The sequence below is a fragment of the Aspergillus vadensis genome (genome assembly GCF_003184925.1).
Source record: "Aspergillus vadensis CBS 113365 unplaced genomic scaffold BO88scaffold_4, whole genome shotgun sequence".
Lineage (NCBI taxonomy): Eukaryota > Fungi > Ascomycota > Eurotiomycetes > Eurotiales > Aspergillaceae > Aspergillus > Aspergillus vadensis.
Window position 1 is genome coordinate 763,664 of NW_020292042.1, and position 26,961 is coordinate 790,624.

At 49.2% G+C, this 26,961-nt stretch overlaps 7 protein-coding genes across 7 annotated transcripts; 3 read left to right on the top strand and 4 right to left on the bottom strand.

Moving 5' to 3' along the window:
• Positions 1 to 463: 463 nt before the first annotated feature.
• Positions 464 to 2,340, top strand: BO88DRAFT_485665 (fatty acid desaturase). The gene is made up of 2 exons (XM_025712365.1): positions 464 to 747; positions 802 to 2,340. Exons 1-2 carry the CDS (start codon positions 560 to 562, stop codon positions 2,231 to 2,233), a joined length of 1,620 nt encoding a protein of 539 aa, XP_025565995.1. The 5' UTR covers positions 464 to 559; the 3' UTR covers positions 2,234 to 2,340.
• A 6,987-nt stretch (positions 2,341 to 9,327) lies between these two features.
• On the bottom strand, positions 9,328 to 11,133 carry BO88DRAFT_476719 (purine and uridine phosphorylase; the record flags this gene model as incomplete). Its single annotated transcript, XM_025711949.1, has 2 exons — positions 9,328 to 10,549; positions 10,631 to 11,133. The coding sequence occupies 2 exons, from the start codon at positions 11,131 to 11,133 to the stop codon at positions 9,352 to 9,354; spliced, it is 1,701 nt and encodes a 566-aa protein (XP_025565996.1). The 3' UTR covers positions 9,328 to 9,351.
• An 804-nt stretch (positions 11,134 to 11,937) lies between these two features.
• On the top strand, positions 11,938 to 15,787 carry BO88DRAFT_402443 (ankyrin). Its single transcript, XM_025706106.1, has 5 exons — positions 11,938 to 12,109; positions 12,160 to 12,368; positions 12,419 to 12,547; positions 12,653 to 15,426; positions 15,533 to 15,787. Exons 1-4 carry the CDS (start codon positions 11,991 to 11,993, stop codon positions 15,382 to 15,384), a joined length of 3,189 nt encoding a protein of 1,062 aa, XP_025565997.1. The 5' UTR covers positions 11,938 to 11,990; the 3' UTR covers positions 15,385 to 15,426; positions 15,533 to 15,787.
• Positions 15,788 to 16,985: 1,198 nt separating this feature from the next.
• BO88DRAFT_441795 (MCT family MFS transporter) lies at positions 16,986 to 18,562 on the top strand (the record flags this gene model as incomplete). The annotated part of the gene is made up of 4 exons (XM_025709910.1): positions 16,986 to 17,235; positions 17,329 to 17,435; positions 17,498 to 18,081; positions 18,133 to 18,562. The coding sequence occupies 4 exons, from the start codon at positions 16,986 to 16,988 to the stop codon at positions 18,560 to 18,562; spliced, it is 1,371 nt and encodes a 456-aa protein (XP_025565998.1).
• Positions 18,563 to 18,624: 62 nt separating this feature from the next.
• Positions 18,625 to 21,563, bottom strand: BO88DRAFT_485668 (Zn(II)2Cys6 transcription factor). Its single transcript, XM_025712366.1, has 3 exons — positions 21,221 to 21,563; positions 19,823 to 20,720; positions 18,625 to 19,762 (listed from the first exon to the last, which is right to left on the bottom strand). The coding sequence occupies exons 1-3, from the start codon at positions 21,481 to 21,483 to the stop codon at positions 18,653 to 18,655; spliced, it is 2,271 nt and encodes a 756-aa protein (XP_025565999.1). The 5' UTR covers positions 21,484 to 21,563; the 3' UTR covers positions 18,625 to 18,652.
• A 127-nt stretch (positions 21,564 to 21,690) lies between these two features.
• On the bottom strand, positions 21,691 to 22,395 carry BO88DRAFT_450814 (uncharacterized protein; the record flags this gene model as incomplete). Its single annotated transcript, XM_025710600.1, has 1 exon — positions 21,691 to 22,395. The coding sequence occupies one exon, from the start codon at positions 22,393 to 22,395 to the stop codon at positions 21,691 to 21,693; it is 705 nt and encodes a 234-aa protein (XP_025566000.1).
• A 2,076-nt stretch (positions 22,396 to 24,471) lies between these two features.
• egl3 (putative extracellular endoglucanase/cellulase) lies at positions 24,472 to 26,272 on the bottom strand (the record flags this gene model as incomplete). Its single annotated transcript, XM_025702751.1, has 5 exons — positions 24,472 to 25,589; positions 25,641 to 25,738; positions 25,795 to 25,859; positions 25,919 to 26,127; positions 26,176 to 26,272. The coding sequence occupies 5 exons, from the start codon at positions 26,270 to 26,272 to the stop codon at positions 24,472 to 24,474; spliced, it is 1,587 nt and encodes a 528-aa protein (XP_025566001.1).
• Between the last annotated feature and the right edge of the window lie 689 nt (positions 26,273 to 26,961).

The window sequence follows — 26,961 nt, forward strand, 5'->3', positions numbered from 1 at the left end:
AGTAGTATGGATGACATCTCTCGTGAAAACCAGTATAGACTGTATAACAATAGTATTCGATCATCAAAGTGTCAATCAGATCTTGTAAAGGACTCCTGTATAATGTCTTGCGGCGTAAAAGTCAGTCATAGCTGAATGGAACTCGGAATAACGGATATAGGGAATGGCTACAGATGCCCTTAGTACCCTGACTAATCTTGAGAATCAACAAATTTACGTGTCAGCTAAGCCAGATTATCCCACTTAATACAGAGTAGCTCACGAAGGATCTGAAAAGCTCCTAAAATCAGAGGTCGAAGGCGAATAATATCATAAGAAGAGGCGGTGATCGTCTGACCCCCTGGGACTAAAATCTGACACTTGCGGGATCCTACTCCACCACGCGTCTTCTGCCTCCCGAATCCCGAGCCGCACTGGCCCATAAACCCACCCACCTGTTTACTTATTGTCCCCAATCGCCAGAGTTGCTGCCTACCGTTGGGAGATTTCTGCCTACCGCTGGAAGGGTTACCCCTGCTTACCAGTGGCACAGACTGCATTCCAACTAGAACCCAGCAAAATGGCACTGCCCCGGAAAGACCAGGTTCTCTCGTCCCGAGAGATTGAGGGTTTGATTGCTGCAGGACAATTCATTGTCATTGTCAATCAGAAAGTGTTACGTGTCGATTCATGGATCCCATACCATCCCGGGGGTCACAAAACCATCCAACACATGGTCGGCAAGGACGCAACCGATGAATTCACCGTGTAGGCACACGATCAATGATGTAGGGATGTAGCTCAAACTAACTTGTGGGGCAGATTCCACTCAGACGAGACCATCAAAATGGCCGATCGGTACCAGATCGGCCGGGTAGAGGGACGATGGCGGAATTTTGTGCCTCCCATCCAGGGTGGACAGTTCAGACCGTATCTGGACGACAAGGCACCTTCAGACACCAAGCAAAATGCTCCTACTACTTCTGCCACGGACCAAAGTGAGCCAACTGACAATGGAGATGGCCGCCTCAGTCCAATTCTTCAAGCAGCGACCGAGCTCAACACCAAAGAAGCAATGACCTTCCTAGACAGCCAAACTAAGGAAGAAATCAGCCTCACCCTAACCCGCTACCCATCCCTCGACGAAGCGACCCAAGGCGACATCATCAAAAAGTACCAACACCTCCATGACCAAATTCAAGCCGAAGGCCTCTACAACTGCAACTACATGGCCTACGCGAAAGAATTCGCACGCTGCTCGCTAATCTTCAGCACCATGCTCCTCTTCCTCCACTACGGCTGGTACTGCATCAGCGCCATCTTCCTCGGCTTCTTCTGGTCCCAACTCGTCTTCTCCGCCCACGACGCTGCTCACATTGCCATCACACACAACTTCACCATCGACAGCCTCATCGGCATGACAATCGCTGCCCCCATCGGCGGCCTCTCCCTAGGCTGGTGGAAACGCACCCACAACGTCCACCACATCGTAACCAACGCCCCCGAGCACGACCCAGACAACCAGCACCTCCCCTTCTTCGCCGTCAACCACCGCTTTCTGGGAAACCTCTTCTCCAGCTACCACGAGCGCCTCATGCCCTACACAAGAGCAGCCAGCCGTCTCGTCCCCTACCAAGCCTACCTCTATTACCCCGTCCTCATGTTCGGCCGCTTCAACCTCTACGTCCAATCCTGGATCTTCCTCATCCAAGGCCAAGGTCCCCGCAAAGGCCCAGCCTGGTGGCACCGCCACTTTGAAATCGTCGGCAATCTGCTTTTCTGGCTTTGGTTCGGCTACGGCCTCGTATACCGCTCCATCCCAACGGCCTGGGACCGATTCCTCTTCGTCATGATAAGCCACATGGTCACCATGCCGCTGCATGTGCAATTCACCCTCTCCCATTTTGCCATGTCAACGATGGATCTGGGACCCGGTGAATCCTTCGCCCAGCGCATGCTCCGCACAACCATGGACATCGACTGTCCCGAGTGGTTGGATTTCATCCACGGCGGGCTGCAGTTCCAGGCAATTCATCATCTGTTCCCTCGGGTACCAAGACATAACCTGCGGAGGACGCAGAAGCTCGTGCTGGAGTTTTGTCGGGATGTGGGCATCCCGTACGCGCTGTATGGGTTCGTAGATGGGAATCAGAAGGTTGTGGGCAGTTTAGCGGAGGTTAGCCGTCAGGCTGCGATCTTGGCAAAGTGCCAGAGGACGATAGCGGAACGGGGGGATTTGTTGTATGGGAGGTGAGGTGAGGTGTGCGTGGACGGACTGTCTAGGCTGTGGAGATTGTAGAATAGAATTCGGTTTTATCTCACAGTTTCCACGAGCAAAATAGAAAATGAACTGTTGTTTACGGTGAAAATTCTGCGGCTATTTGGTACACTATACAAGGATTACGATCCCTCGCTCGGCCCTAACGCCGAGTCCGAGGGGGTCCAGATCACGCGGGTGTCGCGTCTAGTGGCCTGCCTCCGAACGGACAAAACCAGGCACACTAGGTAGACGTAGGCAGCCTTAAGACGATTGATACGTAGAAGGCCCACTGGCATCCGATCAATCAAATCCTCAAACCCCAACCAGCAATGAATACAGCATAATCCATGAATCAGCACTCGACACGAGGAAATACCCCCCCATCATCATCATCATCATCATCATCATCATCACCCCATACGGAAATGATTCGATCATCGCCACCAACCTATCCCAATTTTCCCAAACAAGATAAATAAATTGATAAACAGATAAACAGATAGTCAAAACCTACTTACTACGTAGTGGTACCTTTACTCCGCACGATCAACACGGAAGTGCCACAGGGCAAGTCCAATTCGCAATCAAACTACCACTACCACTACTACTACCACTATCTATTAACTAGATAGGTGAACTATCATACGACCAGAAGAAAATTTAGCAATCTAACTTCAAGAAGCTAGGTTTGAAATGGCGGCAAAATTAATGACTAGATACTGTTTTGGAGGGTAAGGAATATTTCGTCAATCAGCTTGAACCTGTTTCGGATGGAGAGGAAAGATAGGTTAAACAAGAATAGTGAAAGGTAATTCATGGTGGAGAAGTATGTACAGAAAATTATCAGAGGGTCTGGGGGCGGTGTGGACAGTCTGGAAAGTCCAGCAAAGGGGAGAAAGAAAATGGAAAGGCGATGGAAAAAGTACGGAAACGAAGATAAGCTGGCTGGCTCGGCGATTATTCTGAAATGATTTCAAGAAGCGAAAAGCTTATAGGGTGGGACTTTAGCTAAATGAAGGAAGGAGCACAAATCTTGGATATCCTCGTAAATAGGAAGCATACACAGAACTGGGATACCCTCCCAAATAGGACATAAGCACAAATCCTGGATATCCTCCTAAATAGGACACAAGCACAAATCTTGGATATCCTCCCGAATAGGAAATAACAATCTACCAATGTCATTTGCTTAGGTGGGGGGCTGGGGATAAGAAAGGACTTTCCGAAGTAATTTAGGTAGACCAGGGAAAGTTCAAATCGGATTCAATTGGATCTAGGAAGACCTAGACAGAAATGATAGGATAGAGTAGGAATTAATAAAATTGCACAGGAGTCGATAGACATGAGCAATGACATAACCTACAGTTCCAAAATTCACTATCACGGGACATCTACGAAGGGCCGATGAGTAGATCAAAAATCCTCGTTGGCAGGACCCGACCGATAGGAGGTACATCCAGTTTACACCTGAAGTAGACAAGCAATTCAGAAAAGTACAAATGCCAATGACATAGATGTAAATGAATGCGATCCTCCCCCCCTGGCAGACATGAACTAGATCCGACGCGTTGGGCTAATGATCGCACGCACGGTTACCGCTGAGCGGAACAAGGCCCTGTGGAACCGGACAGTAGCAAACCTCTCCGACCGACCTGTCGATCAGCAAAAGCGAAGAGGGTGTGCTGAAACAGACAATCCTCCGGTACCGTTGCCAGACGACTCGGTCGCGCAATAAGTTAACCTTTCGACTACTGCAAGCAAGGCCCAGGCCAATCATAATCAAGGGGTTTTGTTGGTTGGCACAGAAGGAGCAATGATGTTTTGGGGCTGTAGCACTTCCTACAAGGATCAATTCCTGAATGAACACAACCCGACACGTTGATCTGCCGAAAAAGAAATTATGGGACCGACAGAATCTTCATTCTTGGCAAAGCTGAAGGTAAGCTAACTCAAGAAACGTCCATTGCTCAGGAACAATCTCGTGCCACGGCTGATTGACGGGCCATTCCGTCCAAGCTAAATCCGACCCCAGTACACCTTCGACGGATCCAGCTTTTCCCACTCACTCCCTCCTCTGGTGCTCCAGTGATCTGCAGTCATTCGCACTCAAGGTCAAAATATGAGCTGGATCGTAGATGCGTACTTTTGTTGTTCTAGCAGGCTGTTTTGCTTCCGGGTGTCGCTCAGCATTGTCTAGGCATAGATTTGAACTTGATGCCCTATTTCTTTACTTTTTCTACTTTTCTTTCTTGGATTCGCAATAATGTTATTGTTTACTTCTTCTTGTTCTTCTTTTCACTCAAGAATTGAAAAAATTAATAATAAAAGCAGAATTGCTTCGAAAGCACTTTTGAATAAGTTAAAGACTAATTGGCTACTGACTAATTGCCTGCCCCCCAACAAATAATATAATCGAAAAAAAAAAGACAAGGACAATGGGTCTGCATAATTTATTGCATATCCGGGGTTTTGCCGCACGACGGCAGAACTTGCATCCTGATGCGCTCTGCAGTAACACCGTACTAGGATTATCTCGAGAGACCTGGAAGGGGTTCCCCCTACTCACTTCCTCATTGAGACCTCTGCAGATGACTTTTTAAAGGCATTGATCAATTTCCTCTTTTCTAGTTATGCATATGTCTAAAGCAGCCACAGAGATATTTGTACGTAACTAGCGTAGGCAGACTGAATGATTCAATGACGCCTTTCGTCTCCTATCTTTGGTTTTGAGGCGGTACTGATATGTAATATACGAAAATATTACATGAACCTGACTCACAGGCTAGCATCATTCATCAATGAGGCGGAGCGTTTCCCATAGCGACATCTCCTAGAAAACTTTGCCAGCCGCCAGCCTTGCGGTGATAGGTAGATAGGGAGTAGTGCCGAAGCTTCCCGACGTCCCAACAGGACCGTAGCTCCATATCTTTCCAGAACCACATACGCAGTACCTGCTACCATTTTGCACAGGCCTGGATGCGAAACAGCCGAAGACAGGTCGGCATCTCTTGTTCTGGGGGTCGTGGCGAAAATGCCTTACGATAGTCTAAAAGCCGCGTAAACTTTTAGAGTGACCATTGGCAGAGCCATGCATGTAGATAGAATTGCCATTTTAAAACTGGTCTTCCCAAGTACAGATAACCCTCAAGGCTCTCCGATCTTGGTGAATCAATATAGGTAACATAAGAGTTCTACGTAACATCAGGAGTTGTCTCCTTCACTAGATAGAAGAATGGAAACTGGAGCGACCGTAACTCATTAGCGGAAAGGGAATAAGACCCGCCTCCATGCTGATAAAAAAATTTTAAGGCTTAATAGATATAGCAGATGGTTTTAGTGCCTCCGAAAAGTCAATCATCTCATTGCCGCCAGGTATCACCATACCAATCCCGGCGGCGCTTTGGGCACGAGGCAGGGTGGGACCAAGCCAACTGAGCCCAGTGTTCGGTCTGGCGGTATACTCTGTGCCTGAGCTAGCTCGTCCTCAGAGGTCATCATTTCGGGTGCGAGACACGCACGGGCGCTAAGTGTGTCATCCCGACATGTACCATGTAAGAAAAAAGACATGCGTGAGCTGTAGGGTTGTGGAGATTGCCCACCCCCAACCCACCGTCTGCGCATTCCTATCAAGCCCTCTAGACCAGATATCGGATTCGGGTTATGCATAATGGGGAGACTTAGCTGTATTCCGCGGCCATGACTCTTTCCATCGGGCTAGAATTCTACACCTCATGACCTATGCGAAAGTTATATAAAGGGCCAATGTCCATCAATGACTGCTTCCTTCCATCATCCGGATCATTCATCGTCCCATGATGAGTTCTCTCGCATTTCATGTTTCTTTCACGTTCTCCGTACGCACCTCGCCAAACCGGTCTGTGCGATCGAGTGAAGAACCTGGCAACTTTGTGACCATGTTCTTGACTATTATCATCTTCGCCGATCCGATGAGAAGAATTCAACCACGGATTAGTGTTCTTCATCGACTTCACAGAGGTAGATATTCTTTCCCAACTTTTAAGCCACTGGGGGTTGACGTGATGCAAGGACCTCATCGGGGTGACTATCCTGATATCATGGATGAGGATGTTCGAGAGTAGATATACATGAGTGAGTGAGCCCGACCGATACAATGTAGGCAAACTTCATAGTGATGCCCCAGTGTCTTAGTTCTGCACCCACGGCCATGATATGTTATCGGGGCCGCCACTATCTGGACTGGTCTCAGTGGGGCTTCTGTGTTTGTCGATATTTTGGCCAGACTGATATGTGTTGAAGCGATGTATGGATGTTGTTGTATACTTTCAGAGAAACGCCACTCAAAATCAACAGCGTAAATGTATATTAGTATTTTTGTTTTTGGTGATGGATCTCAAGATATATTAAAGATAGGGCTAGCGAGTAAATAGGATAATTGTAGACGGTCAGTGGGACATGGTTTATCCTATGGAATACATGAGAAGCTAAAAGTCAGACTGGAAACATTACTATTGTTGACCATTGATCTTTTACTAATTGATACTGTATATAGAGCACTTGCTCATCACGATAACTAACTAAAGGTTTAGGCGTGTCTTGAACTCGTTCATGCAGTGCTTACTATCACAGCTCTACTCGGAGGCATGTGTAATTTACTCACTTCTACCATTGACCTCCGTTGTTGCTCTTGCTATTTCACTCATTTTACGGGTTTAATGCGTAAATGATCCTTGAATATTTCCTCTTCCTCTATTACGTACGCCTATTTTGCAGCAGTGTTCTACATGTAGTATTCTTGTATTATGAATGACTAGCTATAAGAAGAACGGAAGAGGTCCTCTACTGTTAGTAGATTTAGCTATACTATACGTGTGGTAGAATTATGCTGAACAGGAAGGTGCATAAGAATCATGTGACATATTTTCGCCCCCTATATTGCCCTCTATTGCCCTCTATTGCCTCCTATTACCTCCTATTACCCCATATTGCCTCATATTACCCATATTGCCCATATTGCCCATATTGCCCCATATTTCCCATGTTTCCCATGTTTCCCATGTTTCCCATGTTTCCCATGTTTCCCATGTTTCCCTTGTTTCCCTTGTTTCCCTTGTTTCTTCCGACATGCTCTATTTCACCTACTCCACCATTTTCACCTTTTTCTCTATTTTCTTTGTTCCTCTTGTTAATTACTTCGATTATTTTACTCATCACATACACGTATTGTACTTTTATTACCACAACATTCTAATACGAAATGCCGTCCCTCTTGAACTCTGAACGGATAATTTGATACAACAAGCACGGTTGATTGCTGCGATTTGCGAATCGGTAACTGACCAAATTACTTGTCCGAGATCAACAACCACTCGTATCCCCCCTAAAGACGTAGCACCGATTTTGACTACTTAACTGACAAGGCTTCAAGCACGAGGCCACTTTCACACACCGCCCCAATTTCAGCCTCATCAGCGACCATCCAATCAACCACAGCTGGCTATCCAAATATTAATGAAAACAATCATTTGTGATTCTCATATACGCCGATAGATAGTAAATGGCCTGCTATGGGAGCGACCAGAATCAGGCTCACCTAATTATACACAAGAATATACAACGGCCAGTAGCGATATTGTCTGGAGATATATCAGACCTCTAACACTTATTTGGATTATCTGTATTGCTATTACAAAGCCATGCTTCTATGACTGTCTGGATGTTATGGTCTTCGTGATAGTTTGGGCTTCTGTCCCTTCATCACCATACTCAACAACTAGTGATATAATTCTTGAGGTTTCAGTGGAGTACCGAGTAGTATTGAATCGATATTTTTTTGACAGTCTTTCAGGTAATATCAGTAACGTAGGCTTAGTGCTTATTGTTAAACATTTTTGTTCAAGTCGGACCCCCAAATACTACACCGTAAAGATCCGCATCAATGACGCTGGCTTTAATTTACACTACCAAGCATGAGAATAAAAATTAGAATAGAATAAAATAAAGAGCATGACAATAAATGTCAAAAAGCAAAATACATACAACAGAAGGGATTCGCTGGTGGTCACCCACCCAACTACTAACCTCCCGGCGTGTGGCTTGAGTACGGCTGAGCGGACGGGAAGCCCTATTTTCCACACCCTATGGTCGTATGTACTGAAATTAACATCTCTTTGACCTATTAGTATTACTAGAACTAACAGCTTGTGACTGAAGGAGAATAGGAACAATTATCTGTTGTGTTGAGAGAAGAGAGAAGAGAAAGAAGGGGTTCATCTCCACCTACGATATTGTTCACGGCCATAAGCTATCGATAACGGAAGGCGCGTAATAGAAGGAAGGAACGCCATTCTCGTACTATCCTTTGCACCCGCCGCTTGCGGCTTTCATGTCCATCGACTGCCGTCTGATGCCTTCCATGCGATCTATATCTCCGTATGGCGCCGTCCGCTTCTTCTTCTCTTCGCGCAACCTTTTCACCAACGGAATCGCCAACGGGTTTAGCCATCCGTAATCATTATTCCGTTGCTCTTTGGCTGTCCACGATACTCTGTACGACCTGTTCCTGGGTATCTGGGACTAGTGACTTCCGCCAACGCCGTGATGGGGTCTTCTCTTATCCTCTCTTCCGAAGATATAAGTGAAACGTCATTTCCCAGACTGAATAACACGCTTTATTCCGAGGCAAAGGGGAAAGGGAAGCGGGTGTATGGGAATAGAAGGGGTAAAATGTACGAGCGCTATCCATAAAGAGAACAATGCAAAAAGAGACAAATCCAATAGTGTAGGCTGGGATTAGCTAGGGATCACCTTTCCAAGTATAACCTACAGGCGTGTGGCCTATATGCGTAAAGTAGGCTGTCAGAAACAAAACTAGTACTTATATATAACCATCATGTCTTTATTAGAGCGACCTCTCCGAGTGCTCGACCCCGTAATTAAGAGTTCTGCTGAGAGCGACCCTAAATCAGCCCAATTTGGAGACGACCTCTTGGAACTTGAGTGTAAATCAAGCCTCTATTATAACCTCCATGATACACGATGCCCAATACACCAACCAGAATAATATCAGATCTAACAGGGCTAATGAGATAACATACATCACTATCCTTCCTCCTTCGGTATTTTTTGTCTCGTCAGCACAGCCTCCGAATTGGAACCCAAGTTTCTAAAAATGCCTTCATACAAGCAGCGGCAGTGCCGGCAGCATAGGGTTGCCAAGCCTTAGTCTTATGCGAGTCTGCATAGTCGCTCACACCCTTGATAATCACATGTGGTATGTTGTCGGAGATACCTGCACCCTCCATCTCAAATGCAATAATCCCCTCTCTTGTTGCGATAGAGTCGCGGCGCATGCCACTTCTCATCAATGTATCGCCAGATGCAATGGCACCAAAGTGGACATGGGGCTTGGGACTGGGTTGTTCCAGTCGCTGACGCGAGACAACAATGTTGGACTCCTGTTTATATAACACGTCCTGTTCAGCGCCCGGATAGTGGTAGTCTCCGCTGAACTGAGGGTGAGTTTGGAGAAAGCGAAGATGAGTACCCATAGCATGATGAAGTGACGCAAGACCGCGGCGACTTTTCAATTTAGCCAGGTGTGCACGTATCTCAGGACTAGGTCTGCCAAGCGAGTCGAGAAGGGTGTTCATGCGGACAAATTGGTCTGGGTACTGTCTCCCAAAGTCGTACTGGATGATGCCATCACCGATGATCACATCGCCCAGTATAATCTCCTCGTCAGTATTCGTGAACGGAAGAGCCCCGCAGACGCCTACCACGAGGGCTAGTTTCAGGTTTGGGAAGCTCACTCGGCAGTGCGCGGCGACTGCCGCGGCGCTTGCTTTTCCCATACCAGGCATGTGCACGAGCACGACGTTATGCCGGCCAATTGTACCGCATGAATATGCGTTCGGGTCACAGGAGTGTTTGCCATATGTGGGCCCATTGCCATCCCAGTAATGGTCAAAGAGGGCATGGACTGCGTCTTGCTCGACTGTCAGAGCACAGATGATAGCAATTTCGAAGTCACTCCGTGAGGTGGGACGCGGAGGTGACAAACTGCCTAACGTAGCAGCTTCATGGCCGAGCTCAAATTGATCCAAACCTCCATGAGCTGGATTTTGCTGCGCTTCTGTCATACGCGATCTTAACTGGGTTCTCGGGGTCGACATCGTATCAAAGTCTGGGATAGCGCGGGAATGAGGACCTGGGGCGAACTGGATGTTTACGAGACCCCTATTCGACGAATATCCTGCCTGGAACAAGCCATTATGGTGAATAGCATCGTTTCGGTATCGCATGAAATCATCTTTGAGGTTCTCCTGCCACCTATAGAGAGAATATGTAAGCAAAGATAGTCATATATAGCAATCGCTCTCGCAAGAACTCCTGAGACTTAAGGAGACATACTGCTGGTGCCTTCTGGTATGTTCATTGGTGATCCGAACAGGAGCCTGACTTCGATCCCTAATGGCTGGGCGATGAAAATCACGATCGCCTATATCGTGCCAGTGGATTGGTTGTCTGGGTAGTTGGGTAGACGGGGACAGCGGAGAAGATTGGCCGGTGTGCCAAAGAGCAGCTGCCGTGTTGTTTGGCACGTAGCTGAGACCAGCATTTGAGATGTAGTACTGCCTGCCAGTCGGTGTGCCATATGCACCCGCTGCCGGAGAAGGGGCATCCAAGATGGTGTTTTCCCTGACATTTGCTGTACGATAGGGGGGTGCAACACAGTTATGCATCAGCTGAGCTGATATGGATTCGGGTAGTACAACTCCATTCTGGTCCCTATGAAGATTCGACGGTATGTTGACGCATGGCTGTTCCCGGCGCTCAAGTAGAGTAACGGGAGGGTTCTCGTGGTAATAGACGTAATAATTGTCTCGTACAGTGTTGGTCGTGGACCATGGCATGGTGAAAGAGCTACCACGGAATCAAGAATGTTCCAAAGTGATAGGGGGAAGAGCAATCTAGAAAAGAGTCAGGAATTGGAACGGTGTGTGTCTTTCGGCCAGATGTATACATGGCTTGGGAGGTGAGATTTATTATACGTTTTCGATACATGGTGAGCCCAAAAGTCGTCTGTGCACTGATGGGTTTGATGTGTCTAGAAGGTCAGGGGGCTAAAAAAATCCAGATGAAAGTGAACATTTGGAAATGGACAAATCAGCACATCGATTGAAGTCTCCATAAAAGTGCGGTGATGTGTTCAATCGTATCGTTGACTGTATCATCTCCTAACTCGCTGGCGTATATACAGTTCTAGGCAATCTAACTGCCTCCAGGATGTGCGACGAAATAATGTACCGAGTACGTAGTTGCTGCTGATCTCCAGGGCTCCGGCATTAGTCTCTATGAGAACTGGGGAACCAACCAATTGAGGCTACAGCCTGATGGATGAGGACTTCGGAAGCAACCAATGGAACTATCAAACCCCTGTCGAGAGATATGAGTGAGAACTTCGAAATCGGCCAACAAGACCTATCGAAGAGCATGAGTGAGAATTTCGGAAGCAACCAATGAGAGCTCTCACAAGATGCATGAGAACCTTGAACCAGCCAATGAGATCTTCTACGCTCCTGCGCCACACCTGCGGGCATGCCCCGTGCGTTGGTTAGATATGAAGTTGCCTGACGCACGACAAGGCTGAGCAGGCTGTGAAAAAGCAAAGTTTGGGACCTTACGACTTTGGCTCTTAATGTCTGCATGCCCCGGCGGGACCTAATCATCAACCCCCCCCTCCTTAACCTTGGTGAATGTGTCAATAAACATGGCCAACCAGAAATGGGACCTATACAAGAGCGAGATCGAACGACTATATATTCACGAAAACCAAAAACTGGAAGACGTGATGAGCTATATGGAAACCCAGCACGCGTGGAAGAAAAGGCAAGCACAGTTCACTATGCTTTATAGCATCGCAGCTGACTGGAGATTAGCAAGGCATCATACACTAGACAACTCAATAAATGGGGGTTTAGAAAGCACTCCGAGTCCAGAAACGATGAATGGATCCTGAAACGAGTGGCCAAACGGAAGCGAAACGGAAAGGATAGTGAGGTCTTTATAGACGGAATTCAGCTCCATCCGAAGAAAATCGCCAAGGCAAAATACGGAAAGGGCTTCGTGTCAACCATATCGCAATATGGTAAGTTGAATCTCCGATCTCATCTGAGCATGGAATTGACCAATTCCTAGCCCCTTCACCAAAGACCCCCGAGGGTTATCTCGTAACAACTCCGCAAACAACTGGGATGTGCCTCTCTTGGAGCAGCTCTTTGCCCTGGCTGCGGTTCATGAGCTTCCTTGATCCCCCAACAGAGCAAGGTGAGGTTCTCTTCACACACACACACACACACACACACACACACACACACACACACACACACACACACACACACGAGCTTGAATGTTAATACAATATCTTTCCAGCACCTTCTTTGCCCTCCTCCTTTCTCTTCGTGGACTCGTCGCGCTCAGGCAATATCACCAAAAGTGCCAATTTTGAGCTGATGCAACGCCTGAGCTCGATTGTACCCTGGAATAAACCCGAGCATCTCGAGAACATTTACAGTGGGTCACGTACATCAGCAGCTCTCAGTATTCTCATGCCAGAAACGGAGCAAGGACAACTTGATGGATTGTCAACCAATCTGAGTACCTTGAAGTCAGGGCTTAGAGATCATTTGAGTGTCGTGTTATACCTCATTTCAAATAACTTAATGTTCCCAGATGAAGATGGGTCCTTTGAATTACAAAAGGAACGTGATTCCAGATTGATCTTGAATTTGCTCAAAGATAGTGGCTGGGCTGGCCCAGATCAACTCAGGATTTTGCTATCAACCCGTGAGCCCACCGCCGAATCTATCGCAGAAAAAGTGTTTGAAAGTGCACTCTGGATAGGTGATTTGGAGATTGTTGAGAATATGCTCCGGTCTGGCATGAGCCCGGATGGGTTGATTGAGGTATTCACAGAAGAGGCCGACATCTGCTTCTTGACTCCTTTGCAATTTGCCGCTCAGGAGGATAATATTTGCCTTACCAATCTTCTGATCAAGTACGGTGCCGACATTGAATATGGCTTTGCGAATGAGGTGGGTAAAACTGCTCTGTATATTGCCATTTCAAGTGCAGACTTGGCGGTTGTTCGGGCGCTACTTCTGCAAGGTGCAAAAGTGACAAGAGAGTGTGCCCGTGCAGCGATGAGAATCTGTTGCTCTTATCCGCAGGAACTTGATCTGGTTGGGGAGATAATCGACATATACCTTGAGGAGCATCTTGCAGCTGGACGCAATGATCCAGATCTCGTTGTTCCAGCGGTGCAGTCGAAAAATGCGTGGATTGTTGAACATTTCCTTGACAGAGGTGCAAAGCTGAATGGATTTATTGCGCCACCGTACAGCCTTAGACCTGAAGGGATGGATATCTGCTTGCTAGGCCTTGCAGTCATGGAGAGGAGTGTTGATATTGTCCGACTTTTGACTTACTCTACTGTTGGCGCAAATAGACTTTCCTCGCCGCTCTATATGTATCCACTGACTCTAGCAGCCATGACCGGCGAAACCGATATAGCTCATTTTTTACTTGAGTCAGGCGCTGACGTCAGAGCTGCTGATGAGGGAGAAATTACTTTACTCGAGCATGCCGCTCGGAAGAGCAATCTTAGTCTTTGCCAGATGTTGATCACGCATGGGGCCAAGGTTGACAGAGAGCCATGTGATGCGCAAAAGTCGCCATCAGCTCTCATGACTGCAATCCAGGAAGATAACATGCTTATCGTTGAGCTTTTGATCAACTCAAACGCACGATTGAATGATCGCTCCGAAGCGGCTCCAGGTAGCGTTCTTGCTGCCGCTCTCGAAGTTGGAAATGATGCGGTGATCGACAAGCTGATAAATGCCGGTGCTAGATACGTTGGAGTTAAGATGAAGAAAATCGGGAATTTGCAGACTGCCATCCTAATGAAAGAGAAAGGAGTCTTAGCAGGCGTGCTCTGTTCGTCCGGCCATCAGATTCTTGCAGCTGCTATATCAGCGGGACATGAGGACTTAGCACACTTTTTACTCCAGAACGGCGCCCATAAAGAGCACGACGCCCGGGATCCCTTCTCCACCTCAGATGTGATAACCCCTCTAGAGGCGGCCACCGAAACAAATAACATGAGACTTATACAGGCTCTTCTGGAGCATGGTGTTTTGGTGACAGACTATGCTCTCACATATGCGATACAGAGGCATGTTGGACTTTTACCAATTTTACTAAGAAGCTTTTCGGGGAGGGCCCCAACAGCAGTGGCAGCTGGGTTAAGGGAACCTTCAATGGCCGCGTTGAAGTTACTTCGAGAGGCAAACGTGGACTTTACAGGAGCACCTCGGCCACTTGCAATCGGATCGAGGCTCAACAGATGGAGTCAACTGTGGGAGGATGACGTCAAATCAGTACTTGAAATGGTGGCTGGTTGGAGAGTCATAAGCTCTCATTACACATTTCTTCTTGAGTGGGCAGCGACGGCTGGGATACCATGGGGCCCAAAGCTGGTGTCCCGTGCTTTAATCAGGACAATATTATCGGACGACCATGACCGGCTGGCTGAGTTGATACAACTCGACTTTGATTTAAGTTACGATATGTGGCTGAGATTTGAGCGGTGTGGGTTCAATCCTCTTCAAGCTGCCGTCAAATCACAATTAGTGCGGGTCGTCCGTGAGATGCTGATGAAAGGAGCCGATGTCAATTACTTGGGAGACGGTCCCCGCAGACGTACACCGTTACAGTTCGCTGTTGAGAATGGAAACATGGAGATATTCAATCTTCTCCTGCATTACGGAGCAGGTGTTAATGGTCCCGCAGCCGAGGAAGGTGGTGCGACCGCTTTACAGATTGCGGCCATACATGGATTCATCGGCATTGCTCAGAGACTGCTTGACCTCGGCGCGGATGTCAATGCAAAACCTGCAGTGAAAGACGGGCGCACGGCTTTAATGGGCGCTGCCGAACACGGTCGAATTGATATGTTGCACCTGCTGCTTGATCGAGGAGCACTCATTGTGGGAGAGCATCGGTTCTATTTTGATGAAGCCGTGAGGCTGGCGAAAAATAATGGTCATTATGCCGCAGCAAGGCTCTTGATTTCTTTTGAGGTCTCGCTTGTAGCAACCGGATAATACGTCGAGGATGCCTTCAAACAACCTGCTGATCTTCCAGAGGTAAGTGGCTATTCTGCTTAAAATGGACCTTCAGAGGCTCGCTTGAAGGAATTGTCTGAAGAAAGGGTGCAAAGTGTAACGAAACATCGACTGACCGCTTGAACAGGGCTTGGGTGACTATAACCAGCACTGGTGATAGTTCCTCCCATGTCGCAGGCGTAGCACATCTACCGCAGCATAAAGCACATATCGGCTTTTCTTGTTTTATGTCTATTTTATCCTATTTTTTTTTCTTTCTTTCTTTCTTTCCTAAGACTCTCATAGCCCTACACTGCGGTCCATATGTTTTTCTACCAGTGGACAGCAAAGCAAACGGGGAAGCAACGACATAATGGCTAGAATATCGCAGCTACGAATGGTCAAACTTTCTAATAATGACATTGTATCGTTCATCGAAAGACGCCTACAAGAAATAGGATCCCTCAGCCGACATTGGTCCTTCCATGCTAAATCTGGCGGCCAATCCAGTCCCCATAAAATTCTGATTACAAACACTTTCCGTTCCCTACCTTGAGCCTGAAATATGCGACTTAAGTAGAACCACGCGTCGCAGACTAAGCAACTAGTGTTCTTGTGAGATGGATGTGACCCCCAAGAGAGTAAATCCTGGTGAGGGCATCCGAAATATGGTGTATTGAAGCCGAGAGAGGCCAGGAATGCAAGACAATTCAATAGGATAATCCTACACGATTAGATGAGGTTAGATTAACATTCCAACATAGCCTCCGATGCATGCACATAAAGCCACAGCGACATGTCACATTGCGGAATATTCTCCCGAAAGCATGTCATTGTCGCCGATAATTCTCCGACATCACCTCTTCCTTCAATTGAACCTTCTTCAGTTGATAAAGCTCTCTCACGTGTACTAACTTTGGTCTCGAATGATCCCTTTCGCACTGGACGGCCGGCGACGAGCTGGCTCCACGGTGTCGGCACCATGGCCGACAACGAGACCGATAGAACCGACAAACCGATAAAACCGACAAGACCGAAACCAGACCCCAGAAGCGACCAGTCAATCTCCAGCGACTACACTAGCACCAATAACGAAAGAAAGCCCCCCTAACCCGCGAAAGTGAAGTATTCAACATCCCAGCCCTGTACTTACTACAGAGCACTTCCCACACCCTCTTTGTACTCTCCGCCCCCACCCACACCAACACAAACCCTCTACCCAAATCAGCTTATTTCCCAGTGATCGACAAACAATATACTCAATACAGATAGTAACTTAGTCTCATTGCACGAGGCTAACCAATCTCACCCCATGAAGAAAGATAAAACCCCCTAAGTCATCGGATCCGATCCTCCCCTCCGAGCGCGAGACCGATAAAGCCCGCGGAGACGGTCGTTCATGAACGTCCGAGCCGCGCCGAGCGTCAGTCATCTCAGCGTAGCCCTATTTATTATGTATTCTACTTAAAGATAGGATGGTTTCTTACTTAGGTGGGGTTTAATAAAGAACGAGTTACTTCTAATTTTTCCGGGCTTATTTTTATCTATAATTTCATCTCGTCAGCGCCGAAATCCGACGGGGAAAGGCAACATTAGGCACAATGGCTCCTTCCCATGAAGCAGCTATAAACGCTCATCCCGGTGATGAATACGAAAAAGATGATCGGAACTCTCAAAATACCCTACAGGAATCAGACCTAGCACCCGACCCAGAAAAGCAAGCACCAACTCAACCTCCAGCGCAATCGCCGTGGGGAACGGCCGATCCCCCGCCTGATGGGGGGTTTGCGGCGTGGTCGGTGGTGTTGGGGGCGTGGTGTGCGTATTTTTGTACTTTTGGGTGGATCAATAGTATGTTTATTTTTTTTTTCTTTCTTGGTCTATCTTGCGGGAAAATAGAGAAGAATCTGGCTTGTTGCTACGTACATGCTAATGAGATTGCAGGCATCGGAACGTTCCAGACATATTATGAGACGACGCTGCTCAGTGGATACTCGACGAGTACGATCGCGTGGATTCCTTCGTTGGAAGTGTTTTTCATGTTTTTCATGGTTTGTCTCTTCCCATTACTCGGCACAAATTGTACATCTGAGAATGATCTGACACTCTATAGGGCCCCATTGTCGGCACTCTGAGCGATAGACTTGGTGCCCGCGTGGTCATCATCGCAGGCTCCTTCCTGCATGTCTTTGGGCTCATGATGACCTCCATTTCTACGGAGTATTACCAAGTCCTGCTGTCGCAGGGTGTCTGCAGTGCTATGGGGCTGTGTGCTATTTTCCAGCCATCCATGAGCTCCATTCCCAGCTGGTTTAACAAGAAACGCGGCGCGGCGTATGGAATCATCGCTTCTGGGTCAAGTGCCGGTGGTGTGATCTTCCCTATCATGGTGGATCGGCTCATCACTCGTGTCGGCTTCGGGTGGGCAATGCGCATCGCTGCCTTTTTGATCCTGGGGTTGCTTGTCGTTACTTGTCTTACTGTGAGGTCGAGAATCCCGCCAATGAAGCAGCAGATGGATAAGGAGGCCTTTATGCGGCCGTATAAGGAGGTGAAGATGCTGTTTCTTGTTTCCGGGTTCGTCCTGTTGACTTTCGGCGTGTTTATTCCTATCAATTACATGGAGACGTCGGCCATTGCAGATGGGATGAGTACAAATTTGGCGCAGTATTTGGTCCCGATATTGAATGCTGGAAGGTGAGTGGTCCGACTACGCTCGGAGATGATAAAGTTGCTAATAGGTTGTAGTCTCTTCGGTCGAATGGGAGCTGGCGCATTCTCCGATAAAGTCGGGCCATACAACATCTTTGTCGTGGTCTGTTCACTGACGGGTATCTTGGTCCTCGCGCTCTGGATCCCTGCGACTAACAACCCCGGAAATATCGTCTTCGCGGTCCTCTTTGGTATCACTTCTGGCGCGTATTTCTCTTTGTCCGCTGCCCTGGTGGCAAAGATTGCCCCGCTCCGGGAAATGGGCTACTGGACTGGTGTGCTCTTCCTGTTCGCGTCGATTGGCGCCCTGACGACCAACCCTATCGCAGGCGCGATTTTACAGCGCGATGATGGGTCGTACACGGGCATGAAGATCTATTCGGGCATCTTCCTGTTGGCAGGCACCGTGTGTGTCTTGATGACCCGTATTCGTCAAACAGGCTTGGTGCTCAAGGCGAAGTTCTGACTTTTCCCTCATGGCGATGTTCTGACATTCTATGCTCATGTAATTTGGATTTTCTTGTGAATAATTAATGTGTATATTCTCTTGGCTGGCTCAGCCTTGCCAAGCACGAACTCTTCTCTGAGTATCCATCAAATGCTCGAAGCCCGTTATGTCGACACTCTGCATTAAGCCAGTCCAGTCAGGGAACCCAAGGACGCCAATATCCCAATTGACAAAGTCGAAGAACGATTCTACCATTGGCGCCTCCGCTTGGCTGGTACCTGTCGGTTGCGTCTCATCGACTGAGCCTGCGGCCTGCTCCACAGCCACCTGCATCTGTCGGATGTACAACGCCTTGTCACGCAAGCGAGTAATTATTGCCCACTTTGGCCCCGGATTGGGCCACAGCGGGTCCTTCTCAGTGAGGTCAAAGACCAAGTTGACTGCTCGCCATGCACGTTCAACGTGCACCCCCAGTGGATACACACAAAGATGCCACAATATGTACGTAAGGAGAAAGTAAGGCATGAATGTAGAAGAGAGCCAGCGATATCCACGGAGAAGCGCGTCGGTAAACAACTCATTGGTGCGTTCGAGGGCTTGGCAGGAGATGTCCAGGGTTTTGGTTTGCAACTCACGGCGCTCTGCGACCGGTATTGAGGTGCTATTTGTCTGGAGAGCTTTCTGGTTCACGTACATTTCCATTTTTAGCACTAGAACTTCCCCCAGCAGCATGCCGTGTCGCTGGATCGGAATATTGGGATCGCCGTGTTTTGTATAGGTATTGTATACGTGCTCTTTTGCTTCCCGCACTATCTCAGCGGGATCCTTTCCAGTGACTTTCGTTGTCAGTGTGCGATGCAATTCCAGGCGCTTTTCGTTCACCACTGTTGTGATCAGAGATGCTGTCATCTCTGTCCAGCAGTCCTTGGAATCCGGCGGCACCGTCGCCGTAGCAGAAAGGTCCTGATCATCGATATTTGCAGGAAATGCGGTGTCGCAGACCTCCTCGCTGCTATTGACACCGACTCCATGATCCTCGACCGCGCGACTATCAGCTGTACAAATGTGCCACCATAGTCGGCGGCGCAGCTCACATTCCAGCGGAGTCAGCTTGAAGTGTCTCCCGTCACGGTGAAGGCCAATGGATTGTGCTGCCCGGATGACCAAACCTCGCATCGTCCATCCAGATCGTCCGCTATTGTAATAGCGCAGGCACATCTAAATGTACAGTGTCATGAGCTACATCCCACATAGAAATACTTGGCATCTGGTTCTTACCTGGTAAATACTCATCGCTTGCAGCGATGTTAGGGTGGGAGCATCCAGAAAGTTCGACTGATAGAGAGCAAGTTCCAGCCCTTGTTGGTATCGCTTGACTTCTGATTGCCTCTGTTCATGTGCTGGGTCCTCGGCAAGCACACTTGTTGTGGCCGCAAAGAATATGGCAAAAAGCAAAGCATGGAGATCAGCAGGCGCGGCCGCCGGCTGGTTAATCGCTGCGAATACCCGTGGCTGGGTCGACGGAACGTGAAGTATCTTAATTATCGGGTCGATGCGATTCAAAAAGGTTTGCCAGAGCTGTGTCGATTGCCACTGACACGGGTGCAGTGCATAGAGATGTCCTTCCTCCACCGAGCGACTGACAAGGAGACCTTCCGCTCTGAGCGTGAGTGGTCGTCTGGAGCTGCTGGTGTCGCTCTTCGGCGTCCCAATGGCAGACTGAAGCTCTTTCTCATCTTCCAAGACTCGAGACAAGAGTTGTTCATTGATATACCGGCCGTCCTCAACTAGAAGGCCGTCGTGCGATGGCTCCGCTGCCGCAGCTGTGCCCGTCGGCGACGGTTCATTGCTAGAGGGGGACCCCGCACCTGGTGCAGAAATGGCCCGTCCGTCTGTCACTTCGTGCTGAGGATGAGGCAGCGATCGGGTTCCAGCTAGAGCCGCGATGGAGCGCTCAAGTGATTCCAGTCGGGCGATGACATCAGAGTTGTGTACTTTTGGAGGCCGACGCTTGACGCGATTGGGGCCAGGGTATTGACAGAGCACATTTGCTCGTATACAAGCCCCACATGGAGAGCTCTTATCGCAGCGGACCTTGCGTTGGTGGCAGCGCAGGCAGGACCGTTCGACGTTATAGCGGCGTGCGGATTCCATGCTTACGCTTGTCTTCTGCACGCTGCAAGGGGGTCAGACTTTAGTCGGTCAATCCCCGACTGTCTCCCAGAGATGAAGTTTGGCAGATTAAAACCGAAGAAGCGACTCGACAATCAGCCTATGGGTTGGAGAGTTGATGCGACGCCAAAGTAACCTCGGGGAAGCGGCTGTTCGCGAACGTCCGAAGGTCCGACAGCTGACATTGCTGAGTCAGCCTATGAGTCTCCCACCAACAGCTTCGAGCAAGATGATTACTTGATTCTATGAGGCGTGATTATTATCATGGGAAGAAATATATACGTCAAACTCTATATACCGCGGCTCTCATCTTGTGTTCATATCTATAGGAGCGCACATCGTGCGAGAAAGAACCCCTATTTTGGTATTGACATGGCAACATCACCGTCGTTAAACCTCGCAAAACCGCACACCCAAGCCGGGGGCATAGTGAAGTTAGGCTTCCACAGACGGATTCACAGATATGGAAGCTATTGTTTGCCCTGCAAAATGTGAAAGGCTCACAGGAAGCGGCCTTGCTCGGACAGCCAACCCGCAACATAGTCGAAGCATGTTTTGACGGTGTCTCCAAATTCTCCGGGGTAAGACTCACACTCGGTGCAGGGGTAAATGCCATGCTGAGCGCCTTGAACAAATGCGATCGAGGTATCGTTGCTCTTGACGGCATTAAGGTGGATCTTTTCAGCGTTCAAGTACCCGTAGTGTCCAGTCATTCCCACGGTCAAGAGCGGGACGCTGACGCCCTTGATCGATGCTGCAGGTGCCATCTGGGTAGAATCATACTCTATGCCTTCGAAGTTATCTGCCAAAATGTTAAAGTTCTCGTTGACTCGGATGGCCAGGGTGGAGAGGTATAGCCGGACGGTGGTCGTGAGAGCAGCCTGTTCCCCGGAGTTGGAGACATCGACCCAGCCGGACGGGACACGCACCGATTGAATAATCTGCTCGGTCGTACCGTTCTTCCCAAGGAAAGTTCAAGGATGGGTAGTGTGATGCAAAGTTCGACCATCTTGAGAAATGTAGAGGTTGTTGGTAGCAAGGTAAAGAGCCGCAGGGATGGTGAGGGGCTCGTCATCGCCGAACATCCCATTGCCTTTGTCGATTTCCTTAAGACGGTGCTGGGCATGTTCCAGGACACGGTTGTTGCGAGCCACAATCCCCTTCGTAAACCTCTTTTTGAACTCTGAAGTGAAGTTTGATTGAGTGCCATTGCTGAACCCGTTATCAGGGTTATAAATGTTGAGGGACTGCTTGAGTTTTGAGGCCATCGTTTCATCTTCGATAGCCGTGTTCAGACTCAGCAGGCCCATGGTGGAGATGCCGTAGTTAGCATCCAGCAGCATTAGGCCGTCAGCAGGCTCAAGGCCAGCCAGAGCATTGGAGCAAGGATAGATCTTCTCTGGGCCATTGCACGCGGACACTCCATTCTCTGCGACGTTCTGATGTTGGGCCATCATCGCACCGTCACCGCTGTGGCCAAGAATGATCACCTGGTCGATATCAGTCTGGTTGCGCAACCAGGCCAAGCCCGTGTTGGCTTGGAGCATCATGTCCTCAAAATTTAGGTCTGACATATAGCCAGATTTGCTGGCTTCGTTTTTGGCGCAAAACACTGTAAACCCACGCTCCTGAAGCTCTGTGCAGCCGACAAAGGAGGTGTAGTCCTGCTCAGCATGCATGATATAGATGCCAATGCGCGAGCGTGGGCTTGTGGTGTTGGGTCGGTAGAGCCCACCAAGAACGCCAGTGTCATCGAAGTCTTGCAAAATGGGGAGAGGTAATTGAGAGGCAGAAGCAAGTTGAGCAAGCAATGCCAACCCAGCAAGGGCAGTAAGGCTGGAGGGATAGGACAGGTTCATATTGGACGTACATGCAAAAGCGACAACAATGGAGCCGTTGAGGAGCAGTCAATTAAGAGTACACTTACTCTCTCTCCTCACAGGAAAGGCAATTGGCTTTATACTTACTGGCCAAGTATTTCGAGGTGGCCCCACCTCGCAGCTACCAACGATTTTCATAGCCGTACCAGAGCGCGTATTGCGATGGCTGGCGACGCTCGGTTATAGACTAGCTAGCTCGTGATGTATGGTAGGATAGCTCTGGCTATCAGCATTTATGGGCCCCTCCACGATGTGTCTTCAAGCAGAGAAACCACCTTCTATGCACTTCTTGCGATATCTCCGAGGTGTCCATCAATATGATCACCAGCGTACCGATGAAAAGCCCAAGCGAGCCGTCTTTAGCGTGATAAGTGTGCGCAGCAGGTCTGTCGTCCTTGTTTCGAGACCACCCACTCACATCCGGGTTGCTCTTTCAAGCTGCAAAGACACATCAGAGCGAGTAAATTATCCCTCAGAGTGATATCGAATGATTCAATCCCGAAACGGCATACTGCAAGAGACATAACAAGAGGTGCGGGGAGTATGACCCGCCAATCAAAGACCATTGAGGTAATTGAAGAAGTGCAGGGCAGTGCGTAGATGCCGGGTGAGGTGGACAATCACTTTTTCAGCACCTCCACTTCTTCCCCAACATTGCAAGCAGGATACTTCGTCTTCCCAATGAACTGAGAACTATGTAGGTACTCGCTTGGCTGGACAAACTCTCTAAATCACAACCGCCTGCTGGAAAAGGCATCCTACTCCGAAGATGCAGGCCATGTTGATGGTGTCACATTCAAAGATACACTGCACTGTCCGCAATGGCCAACTTCCCCCTGTCGGTAGTGGCTATTTGGGAGGTACTTTGCGAACAGCAGGCTTTGCCAGCTTGGCTGGACTGACGGCTCGGTAATTGTGCCAACGGGAGAGCTTCATTTGGCTCTATAGGCAGCTGCGATAATCTCCATCTTGCTGCTCGCTGATAGTACTCACATAGTGGTAGCAAAGGCAGCATAAAACACTCCCAGGTAATAGTCGGAACAGACGGTATACCCCGGGTCAGGTGACACCAATACTAAAAGACGACTTACTCCGGCTTCTACAACCCAGTAAGGAAGTTTCCCTCGTCAGCGAGTAGGTAAACGACTACTACTTACCCTAATAAGCTCATGCCAATACCTCACCCTAACTTCTTCTAGTTATCCCAAACAATAACGACTGAGTTTCTCTCTACCCTACCGGGTAAACAATCTACCCTAATTCTTGACCATCCGTTTTACAAGCCCCCACAGCATTATTTCTTAGCAAACATACTGTTTCTAAACTGCATATCTCCCTCTGCTTCAGGTTTGATCTGAGAACTCCCTTGAAACATACTCCTACTTCTTGCGTATCACAACTATCCTGTCTTGTCGTGATCCTGTTGTCGTGAACGAACGATGGGCCACACAATGTGCCGTCATTGCCGCCGTTGAGGGTGTGGGCTGGTGGATCTGGCGTTTCAGCTTCGGTCGGTGTTTCAACGGCCCCCGCTCTCTCTCCGTCTCTTCCACCCGGGCGGGACGTGTGGTCTGTAACGGACTATTTACTTCAGAGTAATATTGCTTACGCATTCATGCGATAAGACTATAATTTTTATTATTATTATAGTGTTACACCCGATGGAGTCGTAACTAGCAATGCTGTAGATGGGATATTGTCAATGTTGTGAAAGTAGACGGGACCTCGGGTCGCTTTTGATTTATAGTGTTTACAAAGTTATATACAAGAACGTGAACAACTTCATCCTGGACCCTCTATCACCTCCTCCTCGCCGTCGTCTACCCCTCTTCCCATTCTCTCTTTCAGATAAATATCCGTCTAGAGTGAGTGCATTTACTCAGCAACGCACTGGTAGTAGTAGTCGTTCTGGACCTTGCAGGTGTAGGGGCTGGCACAGACGGTAGGGCCGGTCCAGTTGATACCACCGCACTGGTAGTACTGGTTCACCTCACCAGCAGAGTTGGTAGCCGAGGGACCCTGGGGGTCGCTGACACCGACGACACCGCTGCTGCTAGCAGCAGCGCTGGAGCTAACCTGGCTGGGGACAGCGGCAGTGGTGGTGGGAACGTAAACGGAGGTGGTGGCGAAAGCGACGCTGGAAGAAGTAGGAGCGGCGGCAGGGGTGGTGGCAACGACAACAGGGGTGGTAGCAACGGCGGCAGGAGTGGTGGCAGCGGCAGCGCTAGAGACGGCGCTGGAGGTGGCGCTGGACAGCTTGCAAGGGGACTTGGACTTGGACTTGACCTTGCTGAGGGTAGTCTGGCTGGCGGCGACGGCCGCTGAGGAAGAAGAGGAAGAGGCAATCTCAACCTGGGTGGCGGGGGTGGTGGTCTGCTCGAAAGCGGCAGTGGTGGTGGTGGAAACAGCGGAGGTAGCAGCGGCAACGGAGGCAGAGGCAGAGCTGGAGGAGGAAGCATCACCGCTGGGGAAGTACTTCTCGAGGATGGGCAGGTAGGTGGAGTAGGCAGTGCCGTCGGTGGGCTCCAGAGAGTACATGTAGGTTCCCCACCAGGGACCGGCAGACCACCAGGAAGCACCAACCCAGACGTCGGAGTTCTCGGACATGTACGCGAGCATGCCCTCGACAGCCTCCTCACAGACGGAGTTGACACCACCAGCGAATTCACCGATGATACCCTGCTTGTTGTTGGTCTTCAGCCACTCGGTAGCCTTCTCGATGCGCTCCTTGCCGATCGTGGAGCTGACACAGGTCTCCGAAGTACCGGAGCTGTCGGAGTCAAGGTACTGGTGCATCTCGTAGATGATCTTGTCCTCACTGTCAGTCAGGCCAGACAGGTCATCGTTGTAGGTAGTCCAGTCCCAGGCACCAGTGTAGGCGTTACCCTCGACGAAGATGTACTGAGTGGTGGCACCAGCAGCACGGATACCGTTGATAGCAGCCTGGTTGAGGTTCAGAACCAGGGACTGCTCCATGTCATGGTACTCGTTGTCTATTTCTGTTAGATATTTCCTCGTATAACCGGTATAGAAGGTCTACTCACTGGTATCGAAGATGACCTTGTCGTTGTCGGCGAATTCGGTAGCGACGTTCTTCCACCAGGTCTTGAAGTCGGAGGTGGATTCGATGATGCTTCCATCACTGCAAGTTGTTAGCCATCATATGCCATCCATTCTCATTGAACTGTATCTACTTACAAACGTCCGTAGTTGTGGGGGTCAAGGACAGCGTAGGCACCGCTGTTGGTAACGAATTCGACAGTCTGCGTAACCGGTTAGTGTTGTAACGACGACGATATCAAGGGCATGAGCGACAACATACCGACTTCAGGTCAGAGAGGTAGGTCGAAGCGAAAGAGCCGGTCAAGCCATCGGGGGTCAAACGCTCCATGAGGAAGGGGATACGGAAGATGTTCATGCCCTTGTTTCTCAGGACCTGAATCTTGGAGGTCTCGGGCCAGGTGTAGTCGGTTCCCAGGGTACCGGGGAGAGCGGTGCCGAATTCAGCGCCGGATTCGCTAGTACCAACCCCTACATCAATTAGAGTAGTGCATCGAACTTCAGGCAAACATCACATACACTTGAAGCCAGAGTCACGCTTCTTCATCTGGCGGCTGGGGAGAGCGGACACCATGGTGGCGGCAGAGGCCGCAACGATCAAGTTGCTGATTCTCATTTTGAAAAGAATGTACGTCGAACTGGTCGATCAAAGGAATGAATGACTAACGGTAAGAAAGAAAGAGTGAAAACACAAGATAGAAGACAAGTAATGAATGTCAAGAGCCAGTCTTGATTGTGATGTGCCAAGTAGAACGAACGAACGGTTCGGACTCCCCATACTTATAATCGATCACTCGGGGCAAAGCAACCATCCCATAATTCCCTATCATTTCTCTGGTCCCACAGCTTAATCTCAGCAAACGCCTTAGGTGCTTTCTCTGAGACAGTTACCTTGTGGCCCGCCAGGGGATCCATCCACTAGGGTGGACTCCCTGAAGTCGAGAACATCTCGCCCGATTCCTCCGAAATAAGGGCACTGGGCCGGCGCTGGGCTAGCGCCGGTCCCTGAGCGACCCTTAATATCTGAATACGCCACGGGCGGAAAACAGGAAAAAAGAACCACGAAAGCAGCTTTTCAGCTGCTGAAAAAATGTAATTTTCAAGCAATATGCTCGAGAGTCGGTAGTCACCACGGCATATCCCCGAACTCCTTTGTAGAACGCTGGGGTGGTGGTGGAGAGAGCGCGTAGACCGTTGTTACACCTCAAGGCTTAGCCACCTAATGGAAACAGCCATGCCCGCATTGTTGCGACCATATCGGAGGGGATGCACTGGCCCCGTGTCAGTCATCCTTCATTTCTCCGG